Source organism: Ovis aries, chromosome 14 (genome assembly GCF_016772045.2).
Source record: "Ovis aries strain OAR_USU_Benz2616 breed Rambouillet chromosome 14, ARS-UI_Ramb_v3.0, whole genome shotgun sequence".
NCBI classification, from domain to species: Eukaryota; Metazoa; Chordata; class Mammalia; order Artiodactyla; family Bovidae; genus Ovis; species Ovis aries.
In genome coordinates this window covers 36,020,570-36,043,710 of record NC_056067.1, presented here as the reverse complement: position 1 = coordinate 36,043,710, position 23,141 = coordinate 36,020,570, and the positions used below count along the sequence as shown (strand labels likewise).

Below are 23,141 nucleotides of genomic sequence, written 5' to 3'. Positions count from 1 at the left end.
TGAAGAGAAACCATAGAGACAGTGACACCTCCACCCCCAGCCACTTCCGGTTCTAGACTAGAAAGTCAGCGCCCTCCCTGGACGGGAGAGGAAGTGACGCTGTTGCCGAAAACATGGCGGCGACGGCGACGATCCCACTTTCAACTACGGCCTCGGCCACGACGACAGCCGCCGCGGCTGCTCTCGGGGAGGTGGAGGATGAAGGGCTCCTGGCGTCGCTGTTCCGGGACCGCTTTCCGGAGGCCCAGTGGCGCGAGCGGCCTGACGTGGGACGCTATCTCAGGGAGTTGAGTGGCTCAGGACTGGAGCGGCTGCGGCGGGAGCCCGAGCGCCTGGCCGAGGAGCGAGCGCAGCTGCTGCAGCAGACGCGCGACTTGGCCTTCGCCAACTATAAGACCTTCATCCGCGGCGCCGAGTGCACCGAGCGCATCCACCGCCTCTTTGGGGATGTGGAGGAGTCGCTTGGCCGCCTGCTTGACCGCTTGCCCAGCTTCCAACAGAGCTGCAGGTGCGGCGGGCCCGGAGCTAGAGGGGCTTCTAATAACTGTAATAGCTGTCTTTATGATGATAGAAATACTTAACACTTAGTGCTTACTATATGCCAGCTTCTCCTCTGAGCATTTTATTAATCCTTTTAAGCATCACAGCAGCCTTCGAGGTAGGTACGCCATTCCCATTTTGTGTATAAGGAAATTGAGACTGCCCCAGGATGTTTCTAAGTCAGAATTGGAACCCAGCAGCACATTCCTCTTATAGGGCTGTTGTGAGCACTAAGTGGAATGCATACAAAGCACTTACCATTGGGTCTGACATATCGTAATTAACACCCTACAATTGTCAGTTTAATATATTTGCATATTTAGGTAAACATTCACACATACACACAACACACACGTACATAACGATAGCTTGGCTCAGAGATCATCTGATCCAAAACTTTCATTGACAGGAGACTGACAAGGAAATCCCATTTGGGAGCAGTTATAATCCTCAAAAAAACCCCACAAAAACCCCACCAAACTTCCTTTTTGAACCATATTCTGCCTCTCTCCATCATTATCCCTAATTCTGCCTTCCACCCTTTCATGAGAAAGTGTTTTCTTTAGAGTCTTTCAATATTTGAGAATAGCTTTCATATTCTTCCAGTCCTCTAGAATAGAGAGGGGGCTTCACAAAGCAGGCCTCTGCAGTTACAAAGAAAGGGAGACTAGCAGGAACTAAGGTTGGATAATAGCAGAGGAGATTAAGAGGCTGAGGGAACTTGGGGATTAGGTTGTAGTTCAAAGCTACTTGGGGCATCATGCAAATAAGAACAGTTGTTATTAAAGGAACATTTACTCCATATCAGATTCTGTGTTAAATGGTTTATACCCATCAACTCATTTAATCCTCACATCCTTATGAGGTGGGTCGTAATACTATTTTACCAATGAAGAAACAGTTCAGAGAGACTTAAATACTTTTCCATGGCTTGTTAAGTGGCATATCTGGATTCAAATCTTTTTTTTTTTTTTTTTAATCACTTACTAGTTGTGTGATCTTAGACAAGTTGCTTTAAATCTCTGGGATAAAAGTACCTGAGTTTGGTGTGAAGATTAGATTAATCGTCTAGCCTGGGGTCAGTTCACAGTAAGTGCTTGGTAACTGGATGCACAGCAGTGAACCACCAAATGTTCTCCTGACTGTTGCTAGGAATTTTGTGAAAGAGGCTGAGGAGATCAGTTCCAATCGCCGGATGAACACCCTGACTCTAAACCGGCACACGGAAATCCTGGAAATCCTGGAGATCCCTCAGCTCATGGACACCTGTGTCCGGAACAGCTATTATGAGGAGGCCCTGGAGCTGGCAGCCTACGTACGCCGACTAGAAAGGAAATACTCCTCCATCCCTGTCATCCAGGTAGCCAACTTGCCCAGAGAAGACTCAGACCGAGGTGCTTATGGCCAGGACTTCTGTGGCCATCACTGACCCTGTAGGCAGAAATCTTGGGGAAACTCCTGGCATATTTCACATCAGTTACGAGGCAAGCAGGCTTGCTCATAAAACATACATTCATTATTCAGTCAGTTGGTAAATATTAACCACGGGCCAGGCAGTGATCTAGGTGCTGGGGAACTAGTGTGAACAAAGGCAAGGCTGTGGCTCATGTGACTGTAAGCTGTTAACTGGCAAATAAATAATATCCTTTCAGATAGTGAAATACAGCAGGGAGTGGGCCAGGAGACTAGGTGGGTTGCTCCAGGAAGAGTGGTCAGGAAAGGCTTTTCTAGAGAAGAAACATTTAAGCTGAGACCCAGATGATGAGAAGCCAGCCACATGATGTGGGAGAGACCAAACCAGAAAGTGTCTGACCAAGTAGAGCAGGCTAAGGAGAGAAGTTGGGAGTGTTTAGAAGTAAAAAAGACAGCCATTCTGGCTGGTCTGCGGTGAGCAAGGGGAGAGCATTAGGACGCAGGTGAGAGCAGGAGAACCAGGCAGGGCCTGTAGGCTACAGTGAACCAGATCTTTGTTGGTGAGCCTGGATGCACCAGTTTTAGGAGGTCTATCTCATAGGTCAGGATGGCGGTGGGAATGTTGGCTGGCAATATTCAGGGCTAGTGGAGTGGGTTCCGGAGAGTGTCTTCCCCAGCGTACTGACTCACCCCGTGTTGTCAGGGCATTGTGAACGAAGTGCGCCAGTCCATGCAGCTGATGCTGAGCCAGCTGATCCAACAACTGAGGACCAACATCCAGCTCCCTGCCTGCCTCCGTGTCATTGGCTTTCTACGGCAAATGGATGTCTTCACTGAGGCTGAGCTGAGGGTCAAGTTCCTTCAGGCCCGAGATGCTTGGCTCCGTTCCATCCTGACTGCCATCCCCAATGATGATCCCTATTTCCACATCACAAAAACCATCGAGGCCTGCCGTGTCCATCTGTTCGATATTATCACCCAGTACCGTGCCATCTTCTCAGACGAGGACCCTCTGCTGCCTCCTGCCATGGGTGAACACACGGTGAATGAGAGTGCCATCTTCCACGGCTGGGTGCTGCAGAAAGTCTCACAGTTCCTGCAGGTGCTGGAGACTGACCTTAACCGAGGGATTGGCAGCCGTCTGGACTCTCTGCTGGGCCAGTGCATGTACTTTGGGCTGTCCTTCAGTCGAGTGGGGGCTGATTTCCGGGGTCAGTTGGCGCCTGTTTTCCAGCAGGTGGCTATCAGCACTTTCCAGAAAGCAATTCAGGAGGCCGTCGAGAAGTTCCAGGATGAAATGAACTCTTACACCCTCATCTCGACTCCAGCAGTCCTGGGCAGCAGTGCCCTGCCGGCTGCTGCTCCGGTCACTCAGCCGGGGACCCTGCAGCCGCCCATGGTGCTCTTAGACTTCCCGCCCCTTGCCTGCTTCCTCAACAGCATTCTGGTCGCCTTCAATGATCTGCGCCTCTGCTGCCCTGTGGCCCTGGCACAGGAGGTGACCAGGGCCCTGGAAGACGCCCTTGACAAGGTGAGCGCAGACTGTTGGCTCTCTACTGGGGCCTTTTTTTTTTTGCTGGGGTGGCTGCGGGGCCACTGCTTTTGTTACAGGTGGCCAGACTTTTGTAATACACCAGTCCGTGTGACAGGGTGTCTATTGACTTAGGTTTAGTGTGGTTTTAGAGGTTTTTCTAGTTGAAAAGGTCTGGTTAGTCCTCCTTCATGAAGTGGCTCACCTGTAGTCATTTTTCAGTGATGTATTGGATTTCTGTTGCTGCATGACAAACTCACACAAACACAGCAGCTTAAAACAACACGTTTATCGTGTCTCAGTTTCTGTGGGTCAGGAGTCCAGGCACAGTATAACTGGGCTGACCTTCTGCTCACAAGGCTGCAATCGAGTTGTTGCCCGACTGTGGACTCATCTGGGTCTCGGGATCCCCTCCTTTCAGGTTCATTCACAGTGGCATATTCCTGTTCCTTACAGTTGTAGGACTGAGGCCCTCAACTCGTAGAGACCACCCCACTCCATGAGCAGTTCACAGCTTTTGATTCTTCAGGGCCAGTGGGAGAGCATCTCTCCTGCCTGAGTCTCTTCCTCAGCCCTCTTTTTAAGAGGCTCATCTAATTAAGTCAGACCCACCCAGGATAACTTCCTTTTTCATTAATTCACAGTCAGCTGATTTGGGATGTTAATGAAAACTGCAGAATCCTTCACCTTTGCCATATCCTATTGGTTCTGCCTGCGCTCAAGGAGGAGGAGAAAACACAAGGGAGTGGGTACCAGGAGGTGGGGATCACAAGAGCCATCTTACTGATCTCACTAATATCTGAGTATCATGCACATTTTTAAACATTAAATCTTAGATGTTGAGGTGCTTCTTATAATTGATGGCATCTTATAGTCCCTGTCAACCAGGTGGCAGTTGTGACATGCTTGCATCAAGTCTTTCTGTTGATGTCCTCCTGTAAAAAACAGCAAGAAAGCATGAGCAATGAAGCTTTATAGGGTCAGTGAAATTCAGATAATAGTAATTGGCTAATATCCATCTAGAGCTTACCTCATGTCACATAGTTCATCATACTTTATACATATTCAGCCTTTATCCTCACAACTCTTTGAGGTTAGGTCCTTTTGCTGGCTCTGCTTTATAGATGAGTGAACTATCAGACACAGAGGGCTTAAGTAATCAGAGGCCACAGAAGCAGAGTGCACAGCTGGAACTAGAGCTCAGAACATCTGGCACCAGAGGCTCTTTGTTATTTACTTGTTTGTTTGGCAGTACATTGCAGCTTGTGACCAGGGATTGAACCCAGGCCCTGGCATCCTAACCACTGAACCACCAGGCAATTTCCCACAGTCTCTGTTCTTAACCCTGTCACCATGACACCTGTCTGTAATGTTAGCTAGGCTTACTCTGTTATTTGTATGTGGAAATAGTGAATGTTCTTTATATGTGGAAATAATGTATGTTCTTTTCCAGGTCTGTTTTCCTCCTCCTCTACAGTTTTCTAGTGGTTCTAGCATTCTGGAACGTCAGAGGCCTTACTCAGTAAAACCTCTTATGGTATTGCTGATATTTTCCTGGATCCATCAGAGTTCTAGTCCATCTCCCATGGGAGCCAAAAATGATGTAGTCTGTGTATTTCATGATGTTCCTGCTTGGGAAACTGCACAAATAATAAAACTAGTTAAGTAAGAACTACATCATTGAAGTGACAGAATTGTGAAGACTGACCACAGTTGTGAATTTAAACAAGATAATGATGTACTGTTTGGAAGGAATGTTCTTTTGGAAAACTTCAGGGCTGCACATCTTTGTCACTTTTGATGGGGATAGATTAACAGGTAATTGGTGGTGCCCTTTTCTCCTAGGTAACTAAAGTAATCCTGGCCTTCCATCGTGCAGAAGAGGCTGCCTTCAGCAGTGGGGAGCAAGAGCTCTTTGTCCAGTTCTGCACTGTCTTCCTGGAAGACCTTGTTCCTTATTTAAATCGCTGTCTCCAAGTCCTTTTTCCTCCAGCTCAGATAGCACAGACCTTAGGTAAGAGAGGGGAAGATAAGATTTTTAAAACTTTTATTGACATAATTCACATACTAAGTAATTCACCTATTTTTAAAATTCAAAGTTTTTAGTAAAAATGTACAGAGGTGTGTACAACCACTGCTATTATCTAATTTTAGAACATTTCCATCACCCCAAAGATCCCTGGCGTTCACCTGTGGTCATTCCCCAATCCCACCCTTAGCCCCTGGCAACTACTAACCTACTTTCTGTTGCAGCAGACTCTCCTTTCTGGACATTTCTTATCAGTAGACTCATTCAGTTTGTTTACATCTGGCTAAGTGAAAGAAGCCAATCACAAAAAAACCATAATGCATGATTCTATTGCCATGAAATGCTTATAGACGGTGTTTATGAAGTATTTTTTTGTAATTTGCCTTCGTATCCCTTTGTCCACTGTCTCTGTGCGGCGAAGGGCATGCGGGAGGGCAGTGGGCAGTGGTCGCACCAGCAGAGTGGCTGCTCTTGGCTCCCCCAGCTTCTCCTTGGCCCTGTCCGGGGAAGCCGGTGGCTGTCCAGGCTCTCCTGGCACTGTCTGTCTCCATCCGCCCTGCACTCTGCTGTTTCGATTACCTTCACAGTCTGGCTTTTACGGCACAGCTCCCTGTCCCCTATCACAAAGGTGACTTTTACTCTACTGAAATGTGCTGTGTTCGTTACTCCCAATAAGTATTTTGGGTTTTTTTCCCCTTGTAGACACATAAATATTTAAACCTATTAAACGCTTTTTTCACTTATGTTCTTTACCTTCTGGGTCAGGCATTCCACCTACTCAGCTTTCCAAGTACGGAAACCTGGGGCACGTGAACGTCAGCGTCGTCCAGGAGCCTCTGGCCTTTATTCTGCCCAAGAGAGAGCCGGTCTTCTGTCTGGACAAGGAGCTAGTCCCCGAGCTCCCGGCTCCAGCGCCAGCACTGCCGCCCGAGGCGCCGAGCCCCGAGCCGGTCACCCCGGCTGTCCCTGACGCGGGGCAGGAGGAGGTGGAGTCCGCGGGGCCCCCGCAGCCGGACGAGCCTAGTGCGGGCATCTGACCGGTGCTGCCTGCCCCCCAGGCCTGTGCGGCCTGTACCTGGGCGTGGGGCTGGGGAAGGTTACGCAACCCCGGTGGGAACGGGTGTTGCCCCGCGTGGGGGAGGCTGCAAAAGGCGTAATTCAAGAGAGAACCCCCAATACTGTAAAGCAACCATATTCCAATTAAATTTTAAAAACAGTGAACCTCTTGGCTGTTCTTGTAAATGCGTGGTTAAACTACCAGAAACGGGACTTAATAAGGCTGAAAGCCGCTGCGGAGAGGCAGGCTGCGTACGGGGGGCGGCGCCAGCGCTCCCGGAAGGTGCACGGAAACTTCACTTCCCGGCGTCTCTGGCGGCGGAGCCTCGGCTACGGGGGCCGGCGAGGGACGCGTTCGGGCGGGCGACTCTGCTCCACGCGCCATGGGTCACCTGGGGGCTGGGCTGCTGCTGCGGTGGCTGCGGGCGCCGCGGTGCGTTGGGTCGGCCCTGCTGTGGGGAGAGCGGGTAGCGGTCGGCGGCGCCCGAGCCTACAGCTCCACGCCCGCCCGGGATGGACTCGAGGGGCCGGCGCGCCGGCGCTCCTACTGGCGCTACGTGCGGCGTCTGGTGCAGGGAACGCCGGCGCCGCCGTACCCGCGCGTGTGCCAGGTTGGGGATCCGGCGCTGCGGGCCGTGGCGGCCCCGGTAGAGCCGGCGCAGCTGGCGGGACCCGAGCTGCAGCGGCTGGTGGAGCGGCTAGTGCAAGTGATGCGGCGCCGGCGTTGCGTGGGCTTGAGCGCGCCGCAACTCGGAGTGCCGCTGCAGGTACTGGCGCTGGAGTTCCCCGAGGCGCTCTTCCGCGCTTGCGCGCCGCGAGTGCGCGAGGCCCGTCAGATGGAGCCCTTCCCCCTGCGCGTGTTCGTGAATCCCAGCCTGCGGGTGCTGGACAGCCGCCTGGTCACCTTCCCTGAGGGCTGCGAGAGTGTCGCCGGCTTCCTTGCTTGCGTGCCCCGCTTCCAGGCGGTGCAGATCTCAGGTGCGGAGAGGTGGGGTCCCTGGGGCGGCGACTGGGTGCCTGTGTGCTCCTATTCAACCTGTGTAGGCGGCGGGCTCGGATTCCACGAAACAGTTTACGCCAAGTTGCAGTTGAAGTGTAGACATGTCGATGGCTGATCTGAGGAGCCTACCGACATGAACAAAAAGCAGACCCAGAGTGGACGAAATTCAGGACGGCGGATGGGGCAGGAGGTGCCTGTGAGAGCAGGGCCAGCTCAACTGGGGCACAGGGGTAGGGACTGGAAGGGTGGCCTGGTTCCACTATGAGCTCTCACCCCATTCTCTGCCCTGTCGCTCACCCCGTGTCTCTTCTCTCTCTCTCTCTCTCACACACACACACACACACACACACATCTCTGCTACTATTAGATCTGTCGTGGTGGCCTGGGCGAAGTGGAACCCATCTTTGCCTAGCTCAGGGTGATAAGCCAGTACCTGTCTGTCATACCACAGGATATTGTGCAGAATGTGATTCTTTGCTGGAGGGTTGGGATGGTGGTTCTTCTTGAGCAAGCCACTTGGGAAGATCATTTCTCATTTTAGCCCAATAGTGAGCCTAGCAACCCACCTGTCAGGGTTGGGAACCTGGTTGAATACTTGGTAGAGTCAGAGTTCAGATTTCGTTTTTAGGATGGAGAGGGGCTGCCGTCTGCATTCCCTTCCGATGCTGCCTCTTGTAAACACAGCCAGGGGCAGGGAAAGTCTTAGCAGGTTGAGAATGATGCAGTTCCAGCATGTCCTCACCCAGGCTGTACCTTCCTCTGCAGGGTTGGACCCTAGAGGAGAGCAGGTGGTGTGGCAGGCGAGTGGGTGGGCAGCCCGCATCATCCAGCACGAGATGGACCACTTGCAGGGCTGCCTGTTCATTGACAAAATGGACAGCAAGACGTTTACAAACATCCACTGGATGGAAGTGAATGACTAACCAAGACGCACACACTCCGGCTGTGAGCTGGGCACATCTTCCTTGCTGGACTTGGTGCTGGCTCTGCTCTGACAGAAAACCACCGACTGCCAAAGCTGCCGAACTGAGTTGGAGGAAGATGCTAAAAATGTGCACCCTGAAATGAGCTATGGACAGTATATCTTCAACTTGAAAAGAGAAACATCTCCCCTAAAGGAGTGGGCATTTCCTGGCAATTTTGTATAGAGATGGGAGGTGAGGGGTGAAAATAAATAGCCACTCTCAGTAGACATGATTTCAGAAGAGTGTAGCCATCTATTCCCCAAGCCAAGATTAGATTATGATGTAACCTCCCAAACATCTGAAAGCTGTGTTTAAAATGCAGATTAAGGCTGTGGTTGCTCGTCTTCCCAATTTCTTATGTTACAAAGGGTCTGTGTGTGTTACTTGCATAGTCTCTGTTTTGGATACCAGTCTGCCTGTGGAAGTAAAACACAGGACAGAATATCCCCAGCTCAATGCCAGTATTAAGGTAACCGAGTCATATGTTTTTCTAGGTTCAGATAGCTTAGGTCTCAGGCTTTTGCTTTCCACCTTTAACAGGCCTGGGGCAGATTTTCCTGCTGAGATCTCTTAGGTAGCTGGGATGTGGCTCGTTCTTTGGGTGGAGGCCATGGAGCAGGGCTGGGAAAGGGGCGATACAGGTTTCCCCACGATCTGAGAGAATTCTGATGAAGCCTTTCCTAAGCTGAAATAGCATACATGGAAGAAGCAGTTACCTTAGGACACATCATGCTAACAGGTGCACAAAATAAATCGAGATACAACACAGATGCTCACAGACACAGTTCAAAGCGATGATGGCTTGAGGCTGAGATCCTGAGTGTAGCTCCTGGGGAAGGAGCTTGGTGGTGCCACTCTGGCTGCTCTGAGTGCTCGCTGCTTCTGTAAGAGCTTGCTGCAAAACAGAAGCTGAATGGTGTTTTAGCTTTTGCCTTTTTTTGTAAAAGTGAAAGTCCTCTTCAAGTTTCTTTCCATTAGTGAAAACAGGTACTAATGTAGGTCTTTCATAGAAGTGAAGCAGTGCAAAGTGGTTTCAACAAGTGGGGACTGCCTGTAGTTGAGAAGGAGCAATGAGCCTTTTCCTGTCACAATCAGGGCAGAAACAGGAGGCAGAATATCTGCTTCCTCGTCACCACACTTATTCTGAAAAAATAAACCAGCGTCATGGTGACCACGGTTTTAGCTCTAAGATTCTGTCAGAGCTTTGACAAGAGGTGAAGGAACTCATTTTTATGTTGAGTTTTGCCATGCAGGTACTCTTACTGAAGTCCTCCAAAATCCAAATACAGGTATAGTAAGAAGTCCAGTAAGCTGTTTATAGAGAAAATGTATCTTAAACAGTAGTTAATCAAATGACCCAGGAAAGACCCACTCTCCCCAAGTGCTTTCTCTAAACAGCCAAGTCTGGGGTGTGTGAGGCCACGCAAGCCCGCCAAGTCTGGCTTTGTGTCCATCACACTTCAGGGAGGAACGAGGCCTAGTGCTGTATGAGGTTAAGGACAGACTCAGCCCTCTCGGAATCTGTAGTAAGCTCTCATTTATACTGAAAATATGGCTCCTTAGGAAAATTAGGATTCAGTGAACCTCCTTTCCCTTGCAGGATGGCATTAAAACATTCTGAAGGTTCCTTACAAGCCCTGAGGTTAACAGTCCTTAATCATGGCTTTGTTATACAGATTGGTAGTTATCTGCTGGACACTTTCTGACTTAAGGCCCAAAGGAAAATGACTGCTCAATGTGGACCTCGGGGAAAGCCTGAGATTCTGTTGCTGACAATAGATGAGATTTATGGTTGTAATAAACAAGGATGGATTTGTTCAATTAACCCAAGACAGTACAACCCAAAGACAACAAATCCTTGCCTTTACGAGGAAGAAACTCTCTTCCATCTTGGGCAGATAGATCAGCTGCAAAACCATACACATGATTCAGCGCCTTGAGCTAATGAAAGTTTTAGAAGTCAGCTTCCACAGTGTAAATCAGTGTAGGCAGAGGGTGAAGAGTGGAATCCCCAGGTAGGGAGGAAGTGAAGTGCAGAGTAAGCGCTTAGGGAAGGAAGGTCCTCTGCACTTACTAGCCATGTTGAGCGTCACCACTGCCAGCCTTGGCAGCGAACAAGACAAGTGTTTGCCCTGTCACTCAGGGTAGAGAGAGAAGTGGGAAGGCAGGGCAACTGTGATGAGAACTGTGGCGATGAGCCCCAGCAGCCCTCCAGTTTCTGCTAACCCCTATGACTTGCCAATGTGTTCAAGCAGCAGCAAGAAGGAAGCAGGTTGAAGAAAAAAAAAAAAGGCAAGGGCCTTCCGTTTCAAATAAAGGTAATGAAACACAACTGACTAAAATGAAACAGTACAGGGAGGGGGTGGCCAGTAGTTAGTTTTTGAATGGTATTTTCAAATGGTAACTGGTGGCTGAGGGTCCATAACTAACTAATCAGGAACATGATGTGGAAACTCTCCAGCAAGTGACACAGCTCCCCCGACCCAGCACAGCACCATCTGGAGGTCAGGCCTGCTGACACTCCAGGTAACAAGAGCAGGACTGGCCCACTGCACTGGAGAGGAGCACTGTGCCGAAGCCTTCATGGAACTGAGGAAAAGCTGGCTGAATTCAGCAGACACCTCTACCCAGACCAAAGAGACACCACAGTGCAATGCTAACATCATCAAGAGGAAACCACGTCTCATCAGTCGTGGGCCATTCTGTTCGAAGATACTGACACTTTGGGAGGGAGAGGAGAGCTAGAGCAACCGGATCCCAGGCTGTTCCTGCCGCCCCACAGACAGTACTCCCAGGCCTGCCACCAGCTCTAGAGCCGTGGCTGCCTCACTTCCAGGAATCACAAACTCAAGGGGCCACTGGGGCTGGACAGGAAATGCCAAGGAGTGAGGCAGTCCGGGTCGGGAGGGTGAGCCGGAGGGGCACAGTCCCCTGACGAAGAAGGCAGACCCTGGATGCAGGGCCAGTGTTTCCCTAATCTGCTTCAGAAGCCAGAGATCTCAATTTTTGTCAGCTCTTGACTTTTAAATGTTAGCAGCAGACCAAACCAAAGCACAACCGCAGGCCGTGTCTAGACCACAGGCCTCTCAGCTTGCAGCCTCTCCTCTGGAGGTTGAACAGGAACTGCCCAGGTCCCTGAAGCACACCCACCACTTCCAAGGCCCTGGGGGAAGAAAGGTCTTGTGAACGCGACAGAACAGGCCTAGAACTGCAGCCACTGGTGACATTCCTGTTTACTTGCAGCTCCACTGAAGAGAAGAGAGCAGAGACCAGAGGGTCTTTCTAGGGGAAGCAAGTGTGGCCTACAAGGAGCCCCCAGACAGGAGTCAAAGATGAGAGCACTCTCAGGTGGCTCAAGAAATGAAAAGGGTTTATTAGCCCGCTTCCAGGACAGGGACCCGGGGCAGTGGCTGGCCTCAGTGTTCTCACATTCAGAGGGATTAAAAAAGAGGCAGCAGTGACACCTGCCTGACTGCATTCCCTCGGTCTGATCTACACAGCTTTGTGCTCACAAAAACCATCCTCCTCCTGCAGGGAGGACACAGGGCCCGGAGGAAGCGAATGCCTTGGCTCTACTCGTGGCCCATAGAGGCAGAGTCTGGACTGGGGACCCCGGGCAATAGCCATTCTGTTCACTCGGAGCAATACTTGGATCTGGAAGGGAGGGGCAGCAGGGGGCACTGGGCAGCCATTCTGAAGGGCCGCTGCGCCAACTCCAAGGCCGGGGCCGCTCCCACTCCCCGATGCCTCGGGCAGGTTTTAAATTTATAAACAAGTCAAAAATCCAAGCAGCATTAATTTAGGGGAACAAAGAATGGCTGAAAAAACCACCATAGGAAGGGGCAGGACGAGGAGATGGTGAGCATCCAGAAGAGGAGGAGGAGGAAGCAGGAAGAGCCAGTACACCCCGGGTACCGTATGTGCTTCTGCGCCTCCGCGGCGGGGAGGCCCTTCCTTCCTGCTCTCCCACTGACGGCCAGTCAGCAGGGGTTCGCTGCAGCGGCCTTGGGACGAGCCCTGGAGCTCTGTGTGGCCACTGACCTGGGGAGTACCGTGGACTGACCCCAATCAACCTCCCACCTTCACCATCAGGCAAGTGAAGAAGCTTTTAACTCTCCTGTCCAAAGTCCTCTGAGAACTTCTTCACTTTCAGGAGGTCTTCTGCATTCACAGTGGGCCGAGTGGTGGCCAAGGACCGGAGCATGTCCGACTGCAAAGAGAGGTGCAGGCAGGTGAGGGGGGCTGGGCTCCACGCCCAGCTGAGTCTCAGCCCCACACAGCCCAGGCTGGGAAGAGGGGTGGGAGAGCCCTGCCTCTGAGGTCACCCCCAAGTCCCAGATGCAGAACTCCCACTGCCTGGCTTCTGTCCAAAGGCCTCCTGGGGCAACCCATGACATTTCTAGACGGCCTACTTCCGGTTGAGGGAATCTTAAGTTCCTGTTATCTCAACTCCTGTGAGAAGCTCTTTGTAAGTGCACGCCCACCACACCAGGCCCAGTGATCTTGCCTGACACCGCCTCACAGGACAGGCAAGACCACTGGCAAGGCTGAGATAAGGAGAGGCCAGGAACAGTGAGCTGAGTGGCTGCCTGTGCAACCACACCAAATCAACAGTGTTAAAGACAGTTACTGGTTCCTTCTGGGTAAGAAGGCCAACCTCAAAGGGACCAAAAAAGCAGTCCTCACCTGGCCTTTACTCTTCCTGTTGAAGATACAATTCTAACACTACGGCCTCCATCCTGGGTCCCCACTGGGTCTGGTATAAGGAGCGCCAGCTCCAGAGCCCCAAAGACCATTCTGCCTAGGAGGAGCCACACAGCACAGAACATGGAAGGGGAGGAGCAGCTTTTATGCTTGGACCGAAACCCCCAGGTTCCTGGGCTCTCTGTAGTCCTCTCTCCCAGCCAGCCACTTACCATGCAAACCACAGGCTCTAGGAGTTTGTCACCAGGGACGTCCATCCAAGTCATCTCCATGGCCCCTGGGTCCCCCGGCGAGCATGGGGTCAGGAGGTCATCGATCATAATGCTAGGGTTGGTGCGGGAAGGGCCACAGACCTGAAACCAAACAGGAGCCTGACTGGCTGGAGGGGCTGCCCCTTGGCATCTGGGGACACCTCGGGTTTCTGAGCCCTGAGAAGAAGGTGACAGCGTGATGTGGACGAAGGCTTGGGTTTCTAGGTCAGCAGTCTGATCTGACTGATGGGCCCCTTCAAACTCTTGGGCTCTGGGAGTCTGGGTGGCTCCAAATCCAATTTCAGAGGTTTGCGATCAGCATGCTGTTCCAGTTGTTGTTCTCCAGAACCGTAATCTGTGACCCAAAGGCCTAGAAAGCTTCCTTAACTCATCAACTCCATCAAATCTCATCATGAACGTGGTGATGTCAAGTGTTTTTCCAACCAAAGGCTGCCTACTCCGTTGGCAACATTTCCCCAAGTATCTCCAGGGCTCAACGCTTACATCCTTCAATTCCTGACTCAGTTCACCCAGGGTGCCCCGTCCATTAAGGGTGCAACCTACCCACACCCCCTCCCAATCGCAGAACATCAGACCTCCCTCCCTGGCTGTTTCCCCCATCACCCTTAAGAAAGGAGTCTTTGCTGTCTGTCTCCCAGACTAGGAATGAGGCTCGGGTAAGGGTTTCCGTCGGCTGTGGTCACAGGTGTCTCCCCAACACGCAGAGCAGAGCCCGCAGTGTCCGCAGCGCCCTGATAGCCATCTACCGCACGCATGCACTTCCTCTGCGTGGTGTGCCATTTTATGCCCCTCGCTTTCAGACACGCAGCAGGGCCCACCACAAGCATTAGCACAGGGCTGGCACAGGTGGCGGGGGTGGTGGTCATGGCGCCCTGTCCTCTGGCATCACCCGATTTGAGGTGGTTGCCCTCAAGCCAGCATTGCGGGGGTTGTGGAGCAGGTACAGCCCTGCCCCTGAAGGCACTTAACCTCGGCTCCCAAGATGCGCAGTCACCCAAGCAGCCAGAGAGCCAACACCCCCTTTCCTGTGACTCTAAGCGGCTCCCTGTGGGCCTGCTCACCTTTTTGAAGTGTGTTGCTGACTGCACTTTCCTCACAGGCTGCATGAGGGAGTCCCGCACAATGACACTGATGTCTGCGCCCGAGTAGCCTTCTGTCTTCCGGGCCAGCTCGTGGATGTTGGCCTCTGTGAGGTTGTGAGGAGTGCTCCCCAGATGCAATCGGAACATCTGGGCACGGGCAGCCTCCTCCGGCAATGGGATATAAATTCGCTTTTCAAACCTAGAGAGCCAAGCACACAGCAGGACTTGAAAGCGGAAGGTGGGACGGTCTCAACGGAGAGGCTCGGAGGCCCTCCAGAAGCCAGCCTCACTAAGGGCTCTGCAGACTCGGAGAAACCGCCAGAGAAACAGGGTCCAGCTAACATGCCTGCTGCCAGCTGCAGGCTGACCACGGCTGGAGACAGACCTCGGCCCTGGGCTCCTCCAGGGAAGACTCACCTCCTTCTAATGGCTGAGTCCAACACCCACGGGATGTTTGTGGCACCTAGCACCAGAGTCCCATCATTGTTGTTCCCCACCCCTGTGGACAAAGGGAAACACAGACACCAACTCAGCACCTGCCAGGCTCAGTCAGGACCTGGGGTGAAGGACCTTGGGGGCTCTGTGTCCTGAACTGGAGCTGTCCCCGGATACCCCCATCAGGGCCCTGGCAAGGCTTACTGGGGTACAAGCCCCACAGCCCTGCCCACCTCGGGAGGGGCAGAGAGGCAGGTGGCCAAGGCCGCAATGAGAGGGAGTTAAAAACTGCTTCTCTGCTAGTCCCTCCACCGTAAGAGCAGTCAGATTCAGCTACAGCTAAATACCAAAGCCCAGGGCTGGCTTCAGGTGGGGCAGGGAGTGGGGAGGGGGCCCGGGACTGGCACGCACCCTGCATCTGGACTAGGAACTCTGTTTTGATCCTGCGGGCAGCCTCGCTCTCATTCTCGTTGCGGGATCCACAGAGCGAATCCACCTCGTCGATGAAGATGATGGAGGGCTTGTGCTGCCGGGCCAGCTCGAACAGGTTCTTGACTAACCTGTGAGGGGAGACACAGGTGGGATCCCGGCCCAGCCCAGGCCCCTGGCACCACCCTCCTCTCACCCTTCCCTTGGAGAGGCTGAGTCGACAGAAAATGCAGTAGTAACAAGTCCTTGGGCAGCCCTGCACTGGGAGGAAGAGCAAGCCTCAGCATCAGTCTTGAATCCCAGCAGCCGTGCTCATTAGCTCTGGACAAGGACAAGTCCCTTCCCTTCCTCTCAGCCTCAGTCTCCTCATCTGCAAAATGGGAGCCGGTATAGGGAATAAGTTAACTGTATAAAGTCCCCAACGGAGGACACTTAGCTGAAACCCAGTTACTGTGAGTGCCTTTCCTTTCCCCTCATGTGGACTCATGGCTCCCAGTGACCTTCCAGTCTCGGCTGGCTCTGTCAGGACAGTGTCCCACCTGACAAGCTAACAAGACACCCCTCTCCCGGCGCCTCTGGGAGGCGAGTCCAAGGGCAGGGAAGCCGGACCGTGAGCAGCCACAGCAGCCGCCGTGGGAGCGGAGCCTGGGTGGACTCACTTCTCGCTCTCCCCCAGCCACTTAGACATCAAGTCAGAGGAGGACACAGAGAAGAAGGTGGAGTTGTTGGCCTCCGTTGCCACTGCTTTGGCCAGGTAGGATTTCCCTGTGCCGGGCGGTCCAAAGAGCAGTATCCCCCGCCAAGGGGTACGCTTGCCTATGAGAAAGAATGAACTTGAGTGAGCTTCTTCCTGGCTGGGGAAAGGGAGAGGAAAAAGCAGAGGGGCTGGAGTCACGGAAAATACGGCCGGGAATAAAAAGCTCTATGAGACGACTTTGCTGTAGGAGCAGAAGAGTCAAGGCAACTAAATCACCTGCCAAGAGCTTGGTCCTGGCCCTGGCTCCTGACCCCTGGGACCCGGCAAAGTAACGCTGGCTGGTGCTGGTTCCTGACCCTGCCTACCACTGGAACGATTCAAAGTTCTAGTCACAAAAGTGTCTCTGACGTGGAAAGAAGCCAAGGAGTAGGTGAGCGCGGTGAGCCGGCCCTGGACCTCACCTGCTGGGACGAAGGGAGCCGAGTTGCCACCTACCCCCGGGATGTCTGCATCACGGGGGCCCTGAGCTGGAGCTCTCAGAAGCCTGACTTTTGTGCACTGAGGCCTAAAGTGGCTTAACTCTTACCTGTGAACAAGTGCGGGAATTTAATTGGCAAAATGACAGCTTCTTTGAGGGCCTCCTTAGCTCCCTCCAGCCCAGCCACATCATTCCACCGGATGTTGGGCTTCTCCATCACGACAGCACCTGCAGGACCAAGACGGAGCCTTCGACCTGGAGCCTGACCCATCTGGGGGTCCCTGCCACCACCCACCACCACCCACCACCACCACCCTCGCCCCCTCCCACCACCACGGGCCTCAGGCTGCTTACCCATCAGCTGCTCTTGCAATTTCTTTTTCTCTGGATTATCCCCTTCACTGTCACTATCGCTGCTGGGAAAGTAGACAGAAGACAACAGGCTGGAGTGAGAGGCAGCGAGCAAGGAGGCTCAGAGAGTGAGGCCAGGCTCTGACGGCCAGCCTGGTGCTAAACAGACACTTTCCTTTCTTGACAGTGGTTGAGAGGTCCGCAGACAAGGCACCCCAAGGATGTCGGGGCTACACGTCGTCAGCAATCCCCTCTGGATCCTCCAGGAAACACTCTCCTCACCAACGCTCGCTTCTTCATGAAGGGCAGAGAACTGAGATGTATGCGCTCTCTAGAAGGCCTGTGCTCTGGCTGGACTTCAAGAGCAGCCGGGCAAGCACTGGGAGCTGCCCCTGGCCTTTCACAGGGACTCCCAGCAGGACAGGATGTGGCTGTGTCTCCAGGGCTAAACCCGATCTGGACACAAGTCACATGTCATCCTCAGAACCCTTCCAGGCCCCTGGGTGGGTCCTCTCAACCCAGGAGCAGAGCTCCCCCCTCGGGGGTCGGGGGCAGAGCTGACAAGTCACCCTTCTCTCTCCTACTCCATCAGCTCTGGGCTGCGCACCCTCCCTTCACCTCCAGGACATCATTGGCCTTTGTGCTCAAACCACAGGTGTGAGGTGACAGGCTGTGGAGGGAACGCTGGCTGTAGAGTCCAAAACAGAGGCCCCAGGTCTGGGTCCAGACTCCATTAAGTAACAGCTCTATGACCACGGCCATCCCTGAACCTCTCTGAGCTTGCCGCTGTCCATCACGTGAAGATGAGAACCTCTGATAACACAGCTGGCACTTATTTGATCCCTACTGTGCTCCAAGCTCTCTTCTCCGGGCTTTTCCTGCATTATCTCATTTGCTCCTTAGGGCAACACTGGGAGGGAAGTCCCACTACCTTCCTCCTCCTACAGATGAGGAACCTGCAGGCCCAGCAGGGTCATGGCGCTTGTACAGGGTCACATGACTAGGAAGCGGCAGAGCCAGGCTGGATCCTGACAGTCTGGCTGCAGAGTCCAGGGCTGACCCCCTGCCCTGCCCACAGCTTTTCCATACAGATCTAGTGAGACAACGGATGTATGTTTCCTGTAAAGGGCTTGGTGGGGGAAAAAAAAAAAAAAAGTGAAAAAAAAGCAAAAAAAAGGGCTCGGTGAAGGCAGCTGCAGGCATCATCTCTATTACAAGTAGAATTCCCCAAAGGACAGCACCAAGATGACAGCAACGCAGGAAACGGACCCTGCTCGCAGGGGTGCCGGCCCCCGAGGGTCCTCCACTCCTCCGTACTCACCCCTTACTCTCGCTTTGATTCTCCTTGACTGGCTTCTTGCCATGCTTCTCTTTGTTTCGTAAGTAATCCTTCAGCTTCTCCGCCCGGTCCAGGTACTGCATGCACTTGGCTCGAATGCTCTCCTTGGCTTTGTCACTGTGTGCTTCATCTGCCGAAGGGGAACCGCGGAGGGACCCCTGTGAGCTCCGTGTGCCTGCCCTCCTCTCACCGGGGCTCTGAGGCTAGGGAGGGCCCTGTGGGGGACTCACATTTGATAGCGTGCAGGAAGTACTCCACGGCATGCTGGTAGAGCCGGAGCGCCTCCTCGTAATTCTTGGCTTTATCCTCTTCTGTGGCTTTTGTCACCAGATCAATGGCTTTCTGGGAAGGCAAAACACACAACCCAGTGCTTCCCACGAGATCCAGAAAGCCCCTGGGTTCTGGGCAGCAGGAGTACACTGATAAGAGATATTGCCAGGCCCGGGAATCCATCAGCTGCAGACCTTTATGTTGGCCTACTTGTCCAACATCAACTACAAAGGCCTTGAAAGGAAGCTTTAAAAGACAGCTGTCCCGCTTCACAATACACTCATACAGTTAAAAGCAACTGCCTTCTCAGTGATGCGGAAGGAAGCCTGATCAAGTATATCAGGTTAGGGCTCAAAAGGAGAGTTCACTTTCTATTTCACAATTTCAGGGGAAAGAGAAATAGAGCTGGACTGAGAGCCTGCAACAGGGCAAACAGCAAAACCAACTGATTGCTGCGCTGGTCAGCATGGAGGCCAGAAACTGCCCTTGAACTTGTGGTCCAGAAAGGACCCAGCCAGCTAGGAAAGTCCTTCATCAACCTGACAGTTTTATGATATGGACTTAAAGGGATCTCTACTTTTTTGTATTAGCCCAACTCACTTCTCTAGGCTCAAAAGAAAAGACAGTTTCCTTAAAGTTGATTCCTAGGGAAGGGATGCCTAGCCACGTGACTCAATACATGGATACCTCAAGGAAGAAAAGCGCCTGTGTACCTCAAAGGCATCTATGTGCTGCCAGTGGTGGGGAGTGAGCTTCCAGACCCTCCTAAGAACTCTGCAAGAGTGTCTTTGTGAACCTGCTAAATCCCACAGGCCTGTGCTCTGGACCGAACTGAAAGCCTGCTGGATCTCTCAGGCAGCTGCCCCACACCTACACATCCAGTTTTAGAAACCATGGCTTCACCAAGCTGGGAAGCACCACCAGAATTATCCTCTTCAAACTGAGACAGCACTAGACAGCAGGCAGGCAGAGACCACTGGCCACACAGTGAACAATAAGCCTCCTGACTAGCTCTTGGCAGGGCCCAGGGCCTTTGTGCAGCCCTTTCTTATTTGAAAATACGAAGTCTCAGAAAGACACAGAGAGTTCTACAGAACTAACAGACTGGGACAGGTCAGGCCAGGCTGATGTCACACAATCTCACCAGCTTGAAGAGATGAGGAAAAGCTACTGTTTTCTAGCTCCCTATACTCCTTACAAACAGATAATGGCTGGGAGCCCTGAACCTTCCCGGATGATCAGCTTAAACACAAACTTCATGTGTTTACTGTCTTCCGCGACGCCTCTCTTCAGACAGACATGAAACCGGGTGTTCCTGTCACCGGCGGCTTCTCATCTCCAGAACACACCTCCAGGTCCTTGGCCTTTTCCACTCTACACACTTTGCTTGGGTCTTTTTTGAAAGAGGGGTTCAGAGAGATACTATAGGAATGCTCTGCTTCTCAGGTGGCAAAGCGGGCCCACCCCTGCCCCCCAAGATCCTCAGTGCACCTCAGAGCACACTCACCGCTTCCGGCAACCATACATAGTTTTTCACATACAAGGGGTGCGAGTTGCAATTTAGAGTCAAAACAGTTTAGCTTAACAGGAGGGAAAGGCGACAAAACTGTAAGCTCTGTGCAATCTCTAGTAACAGGTGTGGCAGAGGATAAGGATGAAAGAAAAGGGCAACAAAGACATGCTAACAGATGGTAAACTTTCCATAAAGGACCAGAATGTGGATATTTTAGACTCTCCTGCCCTATAATCTCTGTTGCAACCACTCAACTCTGCCTTTGTAGCCCCAAGGCAACCAGAGACAATACGTAAACGAAATGAGCAGGGATGGGTTCCGATAAAACTTCACAGACACTGGAATTTCAATTTCATGACTGTCACATATCATGAAACATCCCTTTTTCCAGACACTAAAAAATGTAAAAACCGGGGCTTCCCTGCTGGCTCAGTGGTTAAGGAACCCGCCTGCCAGTGCAGGAGACATGGGGTTTGACCCCTGATCCGGGAAGATCTCACATGCGATGGGCACCACAACTACTGAGCCAGTGCTCTAGAGCCTGGGAGCCACAGCTGCTGAAGCCCTCGCACCCAAGAGCCTGTGCTTTGCAGCAACAGAAACCACCACGATGAGAAGCCTGTGCCCAGAGAGTAGCACCTGCTCTCTGCAACTAGAGAAAAACCCACACAGCAATGAAGACCCAGGACAGCCAAAAAATAAAATGAAATAATTTTTCTTTTCAAAAATGAAAGAACCCATCACACAAGATCACATGTTATGATATATACTTCCATTTATATGAAATGCCCAGATGAGACAAATGCTTAGGGACAGAGAATGGATTAGTGGTTGCCTAGGGTTGAGAGAAATAGACAGTTGGGGGCTAGAGAAGTGTGACTGCTCAAGGAGGCAGCATTTCTTTCTGGAGTGATGAAAGTGTTCTAAAAGTGATTGTGGCGATGACTGCACAACTCTGGGAAAGTCACTCAGTCATGTCCAGTTCTTTGTGACTCCACGGACTATACAGTCCATTCCATGGAATTCTCCAGGCCAGAATACTGGAGTGGGTAGTCTTTCCCTTCTCCAGGGAATCTTCCCAACCCAGGGATCAAACCCAGGTCTCCCGCATTGTGGGCGGATTCTTTACCAGCTGAGCCACAAGAGAAGCCCAAGGATACTGGAGTGGGTAGCCTATCCCTTCTCCAGAGGATCTTCCCAACCCAGGAATCGAACTGGGGTCTCCTGCATTGCAGGGGGATTCTTTACCAACTGAGCTATCAGGGAAGCCTCTGAATATACTAAAAGCTTTGAACTGTACACTTTAAATGAGTGAATTGTATGGCGTGTGAGTTATATCTTAATAAAGCTTTCCTTAAAAAAAAAAAAAGGAAAAGGCATTCTTAGCTCATAAGCCCTAGGAAGGTGAGATCTGCAAGCCACGTTGGTCCATCCCTGTGATAACAGCTTCCACTGGTAGCTGGTAAGGTTTGGCTCTGGACACCAGCAAATTCCAGGCCTAGTACCCACTGTATTCCATGCCTCTGTTCCCCTCTTTCTCTCCACCTGGAGTAACTATCCCTGCTGGTATCTGCCATCCCCCCATTCTTTGACTACCGACCCAAATGCCTCTTCTTCCTCGACCTCTTGCCCAACTCCCCGAAGCACTGTACCTGTCACCACTTAATGAGCACTTAATACGTTGCTGACATTGTGTTAAGAATGCCTCACCTGAATCACTCGATCTAGAGCCACTATCACAACAACCCTACAGGGCATCACCCCATTTCACTGACAGGGAACCCGAGACTCCAAGATCAGCTAACGAGCCCAAGGTCACATGCTAGTGAGGGGCAGAACTGAGATTCAAACTCAGCTCTGAGACAAGAGCGCACTCCTGTTTCCCTGCCCAGCTAGGACCAGCAGCACCTGGAGGACGGGTCAGTCATGCATCCAGGTGGCGCCACCCCAGCACCACCCGACGCGATCCAAGGAATGAATGAAGGGTCTTAGGCCGAGAAGAGGAAATTGGAGACCGGGGAAGGAACGGGGGCCTGTTCGAAGGGAGGCAGGAGGAGAAGAAGGGAGATCCAGCAGCCCGACCGCGGGCCCGAGCTTACCGGACGTCTCTTGTGAGGCCCGGGTGAGGCTGATCCCCAAGCCAGCTACACACGGCGACCTCGGGGCTCGGCCCGGTCTAGCGGGCCAGGCATTCTAAACGCGAAGCGACCCATGGTTCAGAGCGCGAGAAAAGAGAAACGGGCACAGAGCGACCGGGCCGGGGCGCGAGGCCGCGGCTAGGAGGAGGCCGCCCGCCCGGCCGCAGGCCCCGCCGCGCCTCCTTCGGTCTCCGTAAGCCAGGCTGGGCCGCGCCGAGGTACCTGGAGGGTTGACGTTGTCATTTCATCTCCTGGGGCTGCCCCACACCCCGCGGCGCTGCTTGCGGCCTCGGTCCTGCCCCGGGAGCCGAGGAGCTGGTCCGGCGCGGAGAGCCCGATGGGTCAGCGATGGGCGCGGGGAGGGCGGCCGCTCGCAGCCGGAGCGGAGTCCGAGGGCGAGCGAGGAGCGCGGCCCAGAGCGGTCGGGCCAGAGCCGTGCGGCTGCCCCCCGGCGGCCACGGCCGGCACTGCAGGCCGCAGCTCTCAGCCGAGGCTGTGGGACCCGGGCGTGAGCAAAGGGGCGTGTCGGGGGCGGGGCGAGACTGGGTCCCCCCCCAGGGGGCGGGGCCGGAATTTTACTGGAATGAAATCAAGTCCTGCATCCCACTTGAAATAAATCATCTATTGGGCAGGTTTTTCCTCTCACAGTAAGCCTGACTTCTCAGAGCTTTGGGTTCCTGATGTTTAATAAGTTATACTAATAATAACAATTAGTATCTGCCTTGTCTGCCTTTTGGAGGAAATGAATGAGCGAGCTAATGTAAACAGTGTACCCCACACTGGGTCTTAGACCCTGGTTACTGTTATTAAGATGCCAGTGGCTCTGTCTAAAGCCAGTTCTGTTTTCCTTTATATTACTTTTCTCCCTAGGAAAGTTATTTTCTTAGGTCTCCAAAGCT

At 52.7% G+C, this 23,141-nt stretch overlaps 2 protein-coding genes across 5 annotated transcripts; one reads left to right on the top strand and one right to left on the bottom strand.

The window, feature by feature from the left end:
* Positions 1-87: 87 nt before the first annotated feature.
* COG8 (component of oligomeric golgi complex 8) lies at positions 88-8,766 on the top strand. 3 transcript variants are annotated; one of them, XM_042231850.1, is made up of 6 exons: positions 88-508; positions 1,693-1,900; positions 2,657-3,484; positions 5,330-5,498; positions 6,279-6,452; positions 8,335-8,766. In XM_042231850.1, exons 1-6 carry the CDS (start codon positions 114-116, stop codon positions 8,490-8,492), a joined length of 1,932 nt encoding a protein of 643 aa, XP_042087784.1. In that variant the 5' UTR covers positions 88-113; the 3' UTR covers positions 8,493-8,766. The 3 variants fall into 3 exon arrangements, with proteins under 3 accessions (XP_042087784.1, XP_027833924.1, XP_004015654.3); XM_027978123.2 differs by lacking the exon at positions 8,335-8,766 and having other exon boundaries at positions 6,279-6,734; XM_004015605.6 differs by lacking the exons at positions 88-508; positions 1,693-1,900; positions 2,657-3,484; positions 5,330-5,498; positions 6,279-6,452 and adding an exon at positions 6,898-7,547.
* Positions 8,767-11,887: 3,121 nt separating this feature from the next.
* Positions 11,888-22,633, bottom strand: VPS4A (vacuolar protein sorting 4 homolog A). 2 transcript variants are annotated; one of them, XM_027978125.2, is made up of 11 exons: positions 22,465-22,633; positions 18,552-18,663; positions 18,304-18,451; positions 16,986-17,047; positions 16,740-16,859; positions 16,116-16,272; positions 15,439-15,587; positions 15,010-15,091; positions 14,572-14,791; positions 13,451-13,591; positions 11,888-12,744 (listed from the first exon to the last, which is right to left on the bottom strand). In XM_027978125.2, the coding sequence occupies exons 1-11, from the start codon at positions 22,483-22,485 to the stop codon at positions 12,643-12,645; spliced, it is 1,314 nt and encodes a 437-aa protein (XP_027833926.1). In that variant the 5' UTR covers positions 22,486-22,633; the 3' UTR covers positions 11,888-12,642. The 2 variants fall into 2 exon arrangements, with proteins under 2 accessions (XP_027833926.1, XP_027833927.1); XM_027978126.2 differs by having other exon boundaries at positions 16,986-17,044.
* Positions 22,634-23,141: the final 508 nt, after the last annotated feature.